Source organism: Sardina pilchardus, chromosome 5 (genome assembly GCF_963854185.1).
Source record: "Sardina pilchardus chromosome 5, fSarPil1.1, whole genome shotgun sequence".
Lineage (NCBI taxonomy): Eukaryota > Metazoa > Chordata > Actinopteri > Clupeiformes > Clupeidae > Sardina > Sardina pilchardus.
In genome coordinates, this window is record NC_084998.1 from 7,762,902 (window position 1) to 7,777,245 (window position 14,344).

At 51.7% G+C, this 14,344-nt stretch overlaps 2 protein-coding genes across 5 annotated transcripts in view; both read right to left on the reverse strand.

Moving 5' to 3' along the window:
* Window positions 1-14,344, reverse strand: part of mtmr4 (myotubularin related protein 4) — a 65,809-nt gene that overhangs the window by 2,507 nt on the left and 48,958 nt on the right. For 3 of the 4 annotated variants that reach the window (XM_062536232.1, XM_062536233.1, XM_062536231.1), the window contains 12 exons: window positions 13,343-13,439; window positions 11,053-11,166; window positions 10,430-10,650; window positions 8,353-8,481; window positions 7,296-7,407; window positions 6,235-6,430; window positions 5,322-5,507; window positions 4,646-4,816; window positions 3,776-3,930; window positions 1,205-2,987; window positions 550-687; window positions 253-341 (listed from right to left, as the gene is read on the reverse strand). In XM_062536232.1, the coding sequence (XP_062392216.1) occupies window positions 253-341; window positions 550-687; window positions 1,205-2,987; window positions 3,776-3,930; window positions 4,646-4,816; window positions 5,322-5,507; window positions 6,235-6,430; window positions 7,296-7,407; window positions 8,353-8,481; window positions 10,430-10,650; window positions 11,053-11,166; window positions 13,343-13,439 (3,391 nt within the window). The remainder of the gene's footprint in view (window positions 1-252; window positions 342-549; window positions 688-1,204; window positions 2,988-3,775; window positions 3,931-4,645; window positions 4,817-5,321; window positions 5,508-6,234; window positions 6,431-7,295; window positions 7,408-8,352; window positions 8,482-10,429; window positions 10,651-11,052; window positions 11,167-13,342; window positions 13,440-14,344) is intronic. The other variant, XM_062536229.1, reaches the window with a different exon arrangement.
* Window positions 4,141-14,344, reverse strand: part of LOC134080032 (RIMS-binding protein 2) — a 210,831-nt gene continuing 200,627 nt past the window's right edge. Inside the window, exon 26 of the transcript XR_009939155.1 lies at window positions 4,141-4,151. The gene's annotated coding sequence lies outside the window, so the exon portion shown is untranslated. The remainder of the gene's footprint in view (window positions 4,152-14,344) is intronic.

Sequence of the window (14,344 nt, forward strand, 5' to 3'; positions counted from 1 at the left end):
CTCTCTCGTTCCGAAGTTACATCCACGCTCGGTAGCCTAAACTGACAATTAATAAGCCTTGCGTGAACGCTTAGAAAGTTGAGCCAAGTTCAACATTCAGATCATTTGATGTTAGCGCAATGCTGCCACTCCAATTGTTCCTCTGCCGAACCATAGCGAACAATAGGAAACCTGTGGCTTGTCGCTGGTCAGTGTGATCCCCACATAAAGGTGGTCACTGGGGCTGGTCTACAGTATATGAGCAGAACTCACCTGCAGTGATGGCGTCTCTTGGCAATCCAGAACTCGGAGTCACAGTTAAAGCAATGTGAGGCCATATGATCGGGAACCCACCGTGTAACCTGTACAGATCAAAATACACTCGTAAACATACAAACCACAAAACAAACACACACACGCGTGCAAACACACATAAACACCCGAAAAGCTAACAGCAGAGAAGGAAGCAGCAGTGTGAGTGTGTGTGTGTGTGTGTGTGTGTGTGTGTTGAGAGGCAGGCGTGGTGTGTGTGCGTCGGAGGGCGAGAGGTGCGGAAAGAGAGCGAGAAACCTGCAGAAGGCTATGAGGGGCGCTGACCTCTGTGTCCTTCCGCTCGATGCGATCCCAGCTGCCCTCGCTGAAGCGGTCCTCGCTGTGGTCAGACAGGGAGTCCTCCTCGGCACTGTCGTCTGACTCCCTCAGGCACGTCTTAAAACACACACACACGCACACACACACACACACACACACACACACAGAAGTCAGCACAGCACTCTGAGGGGAAGAAGACCTTCCTTTCATACGTCGTCATCTTCATATAAATCCCCATAACATATCAATTCTGACGTCACATGCTTCACATCACATCCTTGCATCACAATGTAATCCATCCTTCCATTAAGACACACTGTAATATAAGTACAGCAGTATGTACTGTGTTTGTAGATAAGTATGTACTGTGTGCCACAGTAACTAACTACTTGAGTTAAAATGACGAGAGAAATAAACAGACACAGAGACAAAGTCATACACTGACAGACAGGCAGGCAGACAGACAGGCTGAGAGACAGAGAGAGTCAGACAGACTGACAGACAGACAGACAGACAGACAGACAGACAGACAGACAGACAGACAGACAGAAAGCCTGAGAGACAAGACAGACAAATAGACAGACAGACAGACAAACAGACAGGACAAAGACAGACAGACAAGACAGACACTCACAATGTCGTCCTCGTAGTCCATGTCGGGCTCGGAGGGCGGCGTGCAGTACTGCTTGCTCTCCAGCCTCATCTGCAGCTGCCTGACCTGCCGGCGCAGCAGCTCCACCTCCTGCTTGTACGTGGCCTCGATCTGCCGCAGCCGCTGCTGCACCGCGTCCAGCGCCACCGGCAGCCCGTCGTCGTCCAGGTAGGCGGGCGCCTGGACCTGCAGCACCGCCGCCGCCGTTGTTCCACCCGCCACCAGAGACGAGGCCGACGGAGGAGGAGGGGGGGAGGCGCCAGCGACCGACGGCGAGGAGGAGGAGGAGTGCTGCGCGGCGGCCAGCAGCTGGCGCACGTACGGCCCCGACGAGGCCGTGGAGGCGCACAGCGCGGCGTAGCCCGAGCTCTTCACCGTCGACAGCCAGCTGGACGAGCCGGAGCCGGGGCCCGTGCCGGTGCCGTTGGCCGCGGACGACGACGACGACGAGCGGCCCGACGGGTCTCGGTCTCGGTCCCGGCGGCAGCAGTGGCCGTTGGCGTTGGCGCCGTTGGCGGAGGCTCCCTGGGCGCGCAGCAGCTTGCTGGCCAGCCGCCGGCTCTGGTAGCCGCCCTGCTGCAGGGCGCCGCCGCACGCCGACTGCACCAGGCCCTGCACGCTGCCCCACGGGGAGCCCAGCAGCGTGAAGTCGCTCAGCTGGCTCTGGGACACCAGGCGGATGCGCGCGGCCCGGGCACACTCGGGCACGACGCGCTGCTCGCCGCGCACCGCCACCAGCTCCCCTCCTCTGCACGGGCCCTCAGTCCTTCTGCCCTCCTCTCTGGAGCTGCCCTGGGGCAGCGGCCGGGGCTGGGGCTGGGGCTGGGGCTGAGCTGGGGCCTGGTGCTGGGCCTGGTGCTGGTGCTGGGTTGGAGCCTGGGCCTCGCCTGAGCTGGTCCTCCGGAGCGGGGGCCGCTGGGGCGGGATGGCGCTCTGCTCGGTCAGGGTCTCGGTGGAGTCCTCCAGCAGGGTGGGCCGCAGCGGGCGCTTGATGGCCAGGAGCTCCTTGGCTTCGGCCGTGCACCCCTCCAGAAGCTCTTCAGGCTCCACCTCCACTTCTTCCTCCTCCTCCTCCTCCTTCTCCACCTCCTCCTCTTCCTCCTCGTTGCCTGCGTGGGAGAAGCCGTTGAGGTCGGGGAGATGAGGAGCGCTGGCGTCTGCAGCAGCAGCAGCAGCAGCAGCAGCAGCAGCAGCAGCAGCAGGAGCAGCTAGAGTTGAGAAGGGAGCGTCGCCGCCATTGGCAGTCCAGGGCAGCACCTCCTGCTTGGGCAGGGGAGGTGGGAGAGGAGGGCTGGCACAGCGGGCGGCGGGGGCCTGGTGGATGACCGGCGGCGTGGGCACGGGGACGCACTCCTGGCCCAGGGAGAGCGGGTGGGGGAGGCAGGGCAGCGGCTGCGTGGTCAAGCACGGCTCGTCCCCGTCCCTCGACAACAGCGTCCCCGCAGCAGGAGCCTCCTGGTCGCCGGTCGGCCCCACCGCGGCGTTGCCGTTGGCGCTCAAGCTCGTTGGCGGAGGCGTCTGGGGCGGCGTCTCCTCGCACGTCTCCACGTCGGCGTCCGGGTCCTCGCTGCCCAGGCCCGTGTCGGGCGTGTGCTCCTCCAGGCTGGCGTCGGCGGGCGAGCCGGCGGGGCTGCCCATGGCGTCCAGGGCCACGCGGCCCTCCTGGCAGTGCTTGTTGAGGTTGGGGTCGCTGGACGTGCGCGTGAGCGCCACCCCGTTCTCGCAGGCCGACACCAGGTTGTCCATGGAGCGCGTCTTTGGAAGCCTGCAGAGAGAAGGAGCCATTTAGAATATATACATTTAGAATATACAGCATTTAGAATATACACATTATTTTCATCTGGGAGGGGAGCAGCACAATCTAATCCGCTACAAAGATACCTACAAAATGTGAAAAATGTAAGTGAAATTTAAGTAAAATGTGAAAATGTCAAGGTTTGACAAATGTAGGCATTTCAAATCATTATTATGGCTGAAATGCACTACAGACGCTGACGGTGCTAAAAAGCATGGCTTCTTGTTCTAGAACTTTCAGTTGCACTACCTCCTATAGCCACTAGAGGCCAGACTTCACCCAGAATATGCAGAGTGTTGGCTCTGGGACTGGGAGGTGGGAAAGTGATCTCGTTCACAATTCTACATGCAGTTTTAATGTGGATCGTCATAATTCTTCATCAGTCTCTGCCTCTGAAAACATTTTCTTTTTGCATCAAGGATGAGGGAACAGAGAGATTACTTCTATGCTACAATGAATCCTCAATTTGTTGCTCGTGCCTTGTCTGACAGAATTTACCCCAGCAGACAAGGCACTTAGAAGTGTAGCCATGACACTAATTGCAAATGAAAAACATTTGTGTTGTCGAACTCAATTCAAACTCTGTTTGACTACAAGCAGACTAGAGAGGCGTGGGAGAGGGAGTCGTTTCACTGTGAACTCTGCGCCGGACTCCTCTGTCTCCTGGACCTTGTCTGAGGTTAACAGCCCGGGACGGGCGGCTCTGTGCCGCCGACAGACAGGTAGACAGGTAGGCAAGGGGGCAGGTGGTGTCTCACCTGTCGAGGGAGCGCGAGGTGAGCTCCTCGCCCTGGCCGCAGGGGGACAGGTAGATCTCCATGGCGTCCTCGGCGGCGGTGCAGGGCGACGAGGTGGGGAGGTAGACGGCCGTCCACAGCTGCAGGGCGCGCGTGTGACACACCGGCTGCAGCACCTGCAACACACACACACACACACACACAAGCAAACACACAGTGTCACTAAACGCAACACTAACACACTCTAACAGAAACACCAAAACAACTCAAACATGTATGGCTGCAGCACCTGCAATACACACACACACACACACACACACACACACACACACACACACACACACACACACACGAAACGCAACTCTAACACACTAAACTCTAACAAACACCACAACAACTCCATCAAACATGCATGTCTGCAGCCTGCTCTGCTATGCCACGTGAGGAACAAAAGGCTACGGGGTCACGGGGTGAGCTGCTATCCCCTAGTAAGGTCACATTCATAACAGGTCTAAGCATGATGTGACCCACTGGGCTTAAAGAGACTATTGGGAAGGTGGGGTGCCGGGGCTTAAAGGGGGGGAATTATGCCTGGCCTTTTCTGATCCATTCATCATGTGTCAGGCTGGAATGCTAACTGTCAGACAGCCAGACATCTGACCCCTGGACCTCCAGCGCCTAGCCACGCTGGGCATAAATATTAATGGCGTTTTAGCGTTAGCCTCAACGCTCAGGTCAGCTTATGACCTGAAATAGCAGCGCAGGCTATTTGGACAAAACTAAAAAGCCAGTGAACAAAGTACAAGCTCTACCCCATTGGACAGCATTTGTTTTCAGTACACAAAAAAAGTGTGTCAGTTTCTGAAGGAAAGGCCATTGCAGGGACTGTACCATATCATGACTGGGTATGTAGAGAAAGTTCTGGAAGTTCTTGTTGCCGGTGCGGAGCAGGGACCAGACGGAGCAGGTGCGCTTGTAGATGTTGCGGGCCTCCCTCTCGCGCGCGTTGTTGCACAGGAACGTGCCGTACAGACACGAGTACGTGTGCTGCACCAGTTTCACCTGCCGGCACAAACAAAGCGGATTCAGAGCTCACACACAGCAACACAACAACAGCACTAAACACACACACACACACACACACACACACAACTAGCACCTGCAACAGACAGCACCCCCCCCCCCCCAAAACACATATGCATGCACAGCAACACAACAACAGCACTAACAAACAGAACACGTCAAATTCAGAATTATTTGTCTGTTTAAGGCATACAAGAAAAGTGTCTAACTGGAACAAGACCTATATCTTCATGTCATAGCATGAATTTCATAGTATAGATATACTTCCTGCATTTACACTAATCCATAAATAATCCCCTGATTTGACTTCAGAATGGTTCTGTGGTCTGCCATAGAAACGATCAGATAAAGATCTGGCAGCTGGACTGCATTGTTCAGACACAGCAGTGGAAATGGGTTTATAGGATGTGTGTGTGTGTGTGTGTGTGTGTGTGTGTGTGTGTGTGTGTGTGTGTGTGTGTGTGTGTGTGTTTACGGGACTGACCAGGAAGGCCTCGTTGAACTCAAACAGGCACGGGAACTGCTTGAGCAGCTGGTGCACGCAGTCCAGCCACTGCAGGAAGACGGGGCACTGCTCGCTCACGTCGTCCGCGTTCTCCTGGTGCCCACAGCGGTCGCCGAACTTGTGCCCGAAGTCCAGCCACTCCGTCTCCACCAGCACCTGGAAACCCTGCGCAGGGAACAGAGAGAGAGAGGACGCGGCACGTGGCATTCAGACAAATGGGCCCATTAAGCACAAGTACTCGTGGACATTGGCCTAAGTGCATTAAAACAGTTCGTCCAACATCATTGACTAAAATCTTTTTGGCCAAAGTTATTGGAAGGACACTCAATAGTGAGTCAGGAACATGAAAATCGTTTGGTCGCAATGTATTGATGAATTATGATACGAGAGTAGCTGAAATAGAGAGGTTTTTATACAAAAGTGGCTATTTTTGCAAACTGTAAAAAATTTTGTAACTGCGTTTAATGCTGAGTCACTGTCTAAAAGTGTGTGAAACGTTAAAGAGGAATAATGCAGGATTGGCGATTTCATCTCTAGTTTCGGTTTCGTTTTTCGTTTTCGCTCGTTTTATGCTTGCATATTTCTCTGCAGAGCTTCCCCGACAGCTTTAGCGTGTATATTTATACATATATAGGCTATATATAAATATATAAATTGCAAGCGTGGTTCTTCTTGTTCCTTTCGCGTCTCTGACTTCCAGATGTAAACAGCAGACGATCGTTTATCAGAAAGTTGCAAGGTTGTAATAGCGGAGAGGGACACTAGGTGCGGGAGGGAAATATGGTTTTCGATAAAACTGGTCAGTCAAGCAAAACAACGATTTCTAAGCGATTTTATGACTATGAAAAAGTTGCATAGGGTCTCTTTAAAGGCCGGTCGGACGAGTCGTCACCTCCATGGTCCGGTAGAAGGGGTCCAGGAGGATCTTGGCGAGGGCGGCGATCTGCGGCGTGCGGTCCCAGCCGTCCGAGCAGTGCACCAGCACCGGCCGGCCCTCCCTCTCCACCGCCGAGCACACCAGAGTGGCCGCCTTCAGCATGACGGACAGGTGCTGCAGCCAACGGGTGCTCTCCAGGGCCGAGAGCCAGCTAGAAGAAGAGGAAACACACCCAAGCGGACAAATATGAGACACGGATCGCTGAGGGGGGGGGGGGGGGAGACATCTTTTTTCCATCTCTGACCCAAAGCCTCTCGGACTGAGGAAAACAGGGTGTCATGAGTGGAAGCCGTGAGTCAGAGTTCAGCGGAGAACCTGTGGCCTAGATAGTGGATTGACACGGAGCTATCTGGGTCAGGGTGTGCTTTTTATAGACCAGGAGAGCGCCGCGCCGCACAGTGCTGTGCTGTGCTGCCACGCTAACGCTAACGCTGGACGAGAAAAGGGCAGCGGGCGGATCGCTTTACTCTGCTGACATCACCCGCCCTGGCGCAGCACCGCACTCCAGAATGCTGACAAAACACACACGCCACCACCGGATACTTGCTCAGAGTCAGACACACACAAACACACACACACAAACATGCACAACTACAACACCACAGAATATGTAGACCGGCCCATACACACGCATACTATATCCATCCAGACATACACACACACACCCATGACTACAACACCACAGCATATGTAGCATATGTCCACAAACATGCATACTACACCCTCAGACCTCCCCTCCCACACATGAACACACACACACACACACACGACTGCAACATATGTAGACCCCACATACTACATCCATAGACACTCAAACACACACACAAAACCAGTGTGCAAACACATGCAGACCCACACGCACACACTTGACTGGACAGCCGGGAAGGCCATCAGCAGAGCGAGGAATGTGTCTAGAGATCCCTGGGCGGTTACCGTTGGGGGGGCGGGGGGGGTTGGGGGGCTGTGGCGGGAAGGTCGTGAGGATGTGACAGGAAAGGTCAGCAGGGTCCACTTACTTGCCAGGATCCGGGATCTGACTGCACACCGTCCGCAGCGCCTGGAAGCTGTTCCTGATGGAGTGGATGTTTGCCATGCCCATGAACATAACCTCGCAGTTAGGGTAGTACTCTGTGAGGACACACACACACACACACACACACACACACACACACACACACACACACACACACACACACACACACACACACACACACACACACACACACACACACACACACACACACACACACACACACACACACACACACACACACACACACACACACACACACACACACACACACACACACACACACACACACACACACACACAGTTGCATAAGAAGGGGGTTTTGACACTTGACATTCAATACGGGTAAACAGTCTGGCATGCCATCCCTAACTGAATGCTAAGAGATGACACAGCAAATTTTAAAAATAGCATCTCTTCTTGTGAAAGAGTGCTGGATGTTTTCACAGGGCTACTGTAGGTGTGCTGACTGGCATTTGTTCTACATTTTAGGCTCTGCTCAATTTTTGCTTGTGTTTGAGAGAGACAGAGTACAAAGATAAGGACAGAGAGGTGAGAAGAGAGAGAGCCTTAGATAGGGCAGATTGCTGCCCCCACCCTACCCCACCCATCCCCTAGCCCTCCGCTCCACCTTCGTCATTTACGAGGTGACTCATGTGTAGCTGCGTCTCTGATGTTTAGAAGAAGAAAAGAGCGTTTGGTGTTGACTAGCTGTGACGGGGGAGATAACGATGATGATGACACAGGGGGCAGAACACAGAGTCGGACTAATACCCCGCCCCACACACACACACACACACCTGCACCAAACAGCACCGGCCCAGACTCAGAGTCTGACTAATACCCCCCCCCACAGCCCGAACTGCAGGGGCCCAGGATGCCAGGTACCCCCAACACACACACACACACACACACACACACGCGCGCACACGCACACACCTGCCCCAAACAGCACCGGCCCAGACTCAGAGTCTGACTAATACCCCCCCCCCCACACACACACACAGCCCGAACTGCAGGGGCCCAGGATGCCAGGTACCAACCTTCACACTCGCAGCCGCCCCCCTTGGCACGGTTGGCCACCGCGGCAGTGTAGGAGCGGGCATCGAGGATCAGCAGCTTCTGTGGTGCAACGTTGGCATCGGGGCCCGGGCATCCAGTCAACGAGGAATCTGAGCGAGGGAGAGAGAAGGAGGGAGAGAAAGAGAGAAGAGGTAGAGAAAGAGAGAACGAGAGAGAGAGATGGAGAGAGATGGAGAGAGAGAGAGAGAGAGAGAGAGAGAGAGGAGGAGAGATAAAATGGAAAACATTAGCGGTGTGATGGATAGTGCTAGCCTAGGCCGTCCTCTGCAGGAAATCAATAGGGCTCCTGATGACCGGTGCAGCACTCCTGGCGCCACGGCGATATGCACACACATCTCCACGGCGATAGGCGCACACATCTCCACGGCGATAGGCACACACATCTCCACGGCAGCGAATGCAATGACTGTCATTGAATTAAAGGGGAGGGGGCCCCGGGTGGCTGGTTCTCTGGAGTCCATTCTGGGACAGTGTGGGCATGAGAGCTAAATGGGGCCGTTTCCCAGGGCACAGTCGGGGGACCTCAGGGTGGAAAACTATGGACAGGACCTGACTCACTGTCTGGGTTCTCCCAGAACTCTAAACTGATTACGTTATTGAGAACTTGGTAGGACATTCACTTTCAACCACAATGTTCAACACTGAGTGTTTTTTTGCTGTTGGGGTCCACCCAGACATGCCTGTAATAGCGCTGTAAAAGTATTATGTGTTGATTGAGATATTCCAGGACATTACATCTCTAGGATATTTAAGTCCCTGTGTGTGTGGGTTTGGGGGACCAAACTGAAAACACTGTTTGTATGTGCCTCTAAAATGTGCTTCCAGCGAAGCTCTGCGCCCATTAGCGCCAGCCAACTTCCTGTCTGAGCTCACTATCCGGGCTGCATGGAAATTTCTGGAAGCCTGTCTGTTGCCAAGACCACCAGGCTCATTTCTATTCAAGACAGAGGGAGAAGACAGAAGAATAGTGAGTGAGTGGAAGTGTGTGTGTATGCGTGTGTGTGTGTCTGTGAGAGAGGATTGAACAAGAAAGAGAAAATGAGAGACAGAAAAAAAGAGAGAAAGAGTTCCTCCCAACCATAGCCTCACATTCTTGGCCACCAACATGCAAACAAGGTGGCGAACAAAAGAGCCACTGCCACTCTGCCCTCATGCATCCGGTCCAACTGGGAGATCCTTTATCTGTGGCTCCACTGATGCGCATGAGGGTGATATATGCGCTGTGTGTGTGTGTGTGTGTGTGTGTGTGTGTGTGTGTGTGTGTGTGTGTGTGTGTGTGTGTGTGTGTGTGTGTGAGAGAATCTTAACAAGAAACTAATTACAGATGGCATTTCCCCCTGAAACGGCTCGGTGTAGCAGAATATCTGATTGTGGTGGCTATTGTCATACAGGTACAGAACATTTATTATTTTAATTGGTGTCTAGTCTCCATCCGGGGATGACAGACTGAATTGGGCCAGCTGGGCTGTGGTGTTGAAAAGAGAGAGAGAGAGAAAGAGAGAGAGAGAGAGAGAGAGAGAGAGACAGAAAGACACAGAGAGAGAGATGGAGAGACGTGACAGAAGGGAAGCAATAACCCTGCGCTTCACTGGGCTGTTCTTTACTACTACTGGGGCATTTAACACCATTTAACTCATGATGCGTCATCATTTAAAGAGCACCTTTTGGACAGACGATGAGCGTAATAGTTATTTTTAATTTCTATTGTCTCTATGTTGTTACAGCACGTTATCCTAAATACACTTTTATGGATCGACAGCATCTAAAATACACAGTAGTGATGGATGAAAAATTAATAATCTCACATGAACTAATCTCATACTAGTTACTAGTTAGCTCACCAAATCTCATGCTAGTTAGCTCACCAAATCTCATGCTATAGTTAGCTCACCAAATCTCATGCTAGTTAGCTCACCAAATCTCATGCTATAGTTAGCTCACCAAATCTCATGCTAGTTAGCTCATCAAATCTCCTGCTAGTTAGCTCACCAAATCTCATGCTAGTTAGCTCATCAAATCTCATGCTAGTTAGCTCACCAAAGTCACTGTCGGAGCTGTCGGGCCCGTCTCCCCGGGCTTTGCTGCTGCTGCTGCTGCTGGTGAGAGCGGCGAGGGCTCCGAGGGCCCGGTTGCCGCGGTCCAGCATGCAGGCCTTGGCGATGGAGGTGACCAGGTACTCGTCGTCCGTGTTCCTCCAGCCCCACCAGCTGATCTCGGGCTGGCTGCAGCGGGCGATCACCGCGCCATTCCTCTGGTGTCTGGAGGGGGGGGGGGGGGGGGGTTGTGGTTTAGTGATGTACAGTAAACATGTGCTGCACTAAAGGAGAACCTGGTTAAGTAGAGTAGAGTTTAGTACTAAGGGCATTTTTTGTCATTGGCCATCTGCTGCATTAGTGAGTCAACAAGAAAAATATGTTCAGTATATATATTTTCACATATTCAACATTGGTTGGAAAGAGTGAAATCCGCTTTTTTGGTTTGCTGCATGTTATATGTTGTTGACTGAAAAAAGGCATTTTGAACTCTGCTGTGATGAGCATGAAGAGCACTATTCAAAACATCACATTACAGTATATGACTAGGTGTAATGATGTGTACTAAAATCCTAGCGTTGATATATTCAACGACCAAGTATATAGGGATGTGCATGTCTGCCATACCTGTACACCACAACAGGGATTCTCTTCCAGGAGCGGAAGGAGGCCACACTCTCCAGCTCCTTATCTGTGATCCACACGGGAACCAGCAGCTTCTGGGGATAGCTGGAGCACAACCTGAGAGGAGAGGAGGAGAGAGGAGAGAGGAGGAGAGGAGAGGAGAGGAGGAGAGAGGAGAGGAGGAGAGGAGGAGAGGAGAGGAGAGGAGAGGAGAGGAGAGGAGAGGAGAGGAGGAGGAGAGAGGAGGAGAGAGGAGGAGAGAGGAGAGGAGAGGAGGAGAGGAGAGGAGAGGAGAGGAGAGAGGAGGAGGAGAGAGGAGAGGAGAGGAGAGGAGAGGGAGAGGAGAGGAGAGGAGAGGAGAGGAGAGGAGAGGAGAGGAGAGGAGAGGAGAGGAGAGGAGAGGAGAGGAGAGGAGAGGAGAGAGGACAACAACTTAATAAATGAACGATCTTTACAGTCATACCAAGAAAAGAACAGGCGCCTCATCATACAAGACTAATAAAGTCAACCATACACAGGTGAGCAGTTTCAGTGTGCTAGGAGTCATCTTCTGGAAACATCTGTCAAGTTACGCCTACACAAGTGTTTTCATTGATATTGCCCCTGTGTTAAATATATCAGCATTACACTCCAATAGCCCACGACGTGCAGTATAAATACATTAGCACGCAATCTATAGCCTTAGCTACGCGCCCACATTTAAATGTGCTCGTGCACCACCTCTGATTAACTCTCTGACTGAGTCATTGATTTGCCTTCTGCTTTGTGGTCTTCCTGCTCTCCACGCCTTTTCTGTCACCTGAGCGTAATGACATCTGACACCGCAAGGCTACAGATTAGTCCCATGTCAGACTGATCCCTTGTTTCTCTCCCAACCCTTGATCAGAGTCACTGACCGCCCTAAGTTCGTTATGTCAAAGCTGGGAGTATCTGGCTGGTGTAAGAGAGTGTGAGAGAGAGTGAGAGAGAGAGAGAGAGATAGAGAGAGATAGAGTAGATAGATAGAGATAGAGATAGAGACAGAGAGAGAGAGAGATAGTGTTTGTGGGGTGCTCTCAGTGTGAGGTGTTACGGCCAGCATGTGTGTTTGCGGGGTTCTTTTGGTGTGAGGTGTGGCGGCATCTGTGTGAGAGTGTGTGTGTGAGCGTGTGTGTGTGTGTGTGAGCGTGTGTGTGTGTGTGTGTGTACACTGTAAGTGTGTTTTGGGGGTGTTGTGACTCAGACATATCAGTGGGAGCCCCAGCTGGTTTAATTAGCCCGTCTCTCCTGGCCTGCCTCACTCACTCGCCCCCCGCAGGGGACCCTTCCTCTCCGGGGATGAACCCCCTGCTGACTGGTTGAGTACACCCCTGTTAGTGTGTGTGTGTGCGTGTGTGTGTGTGTCTATGTTTCGGTGTGTGTGTGTTTGTGTGTGTGTGTGTGTGCGTGTGTGTGTCAGTGTCTATGTTTCGGTGTGTGCGTACAGTATGTGTGTGTGTTCGTGTGTGTGTGTGTGTGTTCCAGCATGTGTCTGTCTGTAATTAGCGATGTGTCATAGTAGCGTGTTCCCTGTTGTCTGCATGGCTACTGTTGGAGATCAATGCATCTATTCATTCATATGAGTCATTGGTATACACCTTTGCTTGTGCTTGCGTGTGAGTGTTGAGTGGCTTCAGTGGCTCTGCCAACACATTCAATTAGAGACTTAAAACCACCGCCGCCACCAATAACACACCTCCCTTCTTTCTTTATTTACTGCCTTTGACTTCCTGTTTTACTAGTCCAGTAAAATAACCAACAATGCCAATGCCAACCAGTTAAGCTTATAGCAAACAGGGCGCTATATGCTACTTGGTCTAACCCACTTCCAGTGAGTTATGCTAAGCTAGGCTAACGATGTCAGTCGATGTCAGGCTTTTTTGCACGCACAAAGAGAAGAGAAGGGTGGCCTTTTGCTGCATTCCAGACAACTCCGATGTCGGAGGTCGAACTTCAAGTCCAACCTTGAAATTGGGGTAGATCGACTTACCCCGAATTCAGAAGTGGGAGCTGACCTCTAGTGCGGCTCTATTGTACTTTTTCCAAGTAGGAGGTCAGAATTATTGACACCCAAGGTTGTCTGGAATGAAACTGGAAGATTCCAACTAGGAAATATCTGACTTCCGAGTTGTCTAGAATGCAGCATTACTCCACAAAAAAGTTGTGTTGTGGCCAGTGGTGTCCAGGATGAGAAGAGAGGGCAGGACCAAACAAAACAAAGGTGTAGTGCACACACAGCGTGTTTAAACAGTCCTGACCACGGAGCGGGACGTACTTGTAGTTGCTGTTGAGGTCAGATATTCGCCAGGCGTTCTGCATGTCGAAGCCCATTCTCTTCACCTCCACGTCCAGTCTCTGAAGAACATGGTCTCCTGGGGGGAAAGACACAGAGAGAGTGAGTGTAACGCAACAGGACTCATGAATGCTGCCTGAACCCGAATAAGACAAAAAGGAACGCTTAAAGGGATATTCCGCCATTTTTGGAAATACGCTCATTTTCCACCTCCCCTCGAGCAAAACAATCGATATTTACCTTGTTCTCGTTCATCCAGCCATTCTGTGAGTCTGGCGATACAACTTTTAGCTTCAGCCTAGCATAGATCATTGAATCGGATTAGACCATTAGCTTCTCGCCTGCTAGCTTCATGTTTAAAAGTGACTAAGATTTCTGGTAATTTTCCCATTTAAAACGTGTCTCCTCTCAAGTTAGAAAGTGCAATAAGACCAACTGAAAATGAAACCTGGCGTTTTTCTAGGCTGATTTGACATGGAACTACACTCTCATCTGGCGTAAGAATCGAGGCAACTTGCAAACGTACCATAGGCGTAGTGATATCGTACGCAGCATCTGAAAATAGTCCCCATAGACAACAAGCAGTAGTAGTGCCAGTAGTGTGCAAGTTGCCTTGATTATTACGCCAGATGAGAGTGTAGTTCCATGTCAAATCAGCCTAGAAAAACGCCAGGTTTCATTTTCAGTTGGTCTTATTGCACTTTCTAACTTGAGAGGAGACACGTTTTAAATGAGAAAATTACCAGAAATCTTAGTCACTTTTAAACATGAAGCTAGCAGGCCAGAAGCTAATGGTCTAATCCGATTCAATGATCTATGCTAGGCTGAAGCTAAAAGTTGTATCGCCAGACTCACAGAATGGCTGGATGAACGGGAACAAGGTAAATATCGATTGTTTTGCTCGAGGGGAGGTGGAAAATGAGCGTATTTCCAAAAATGGCGGAATATCCCTTTAAAGCAACACTAAAGAGATTTTTGTACATT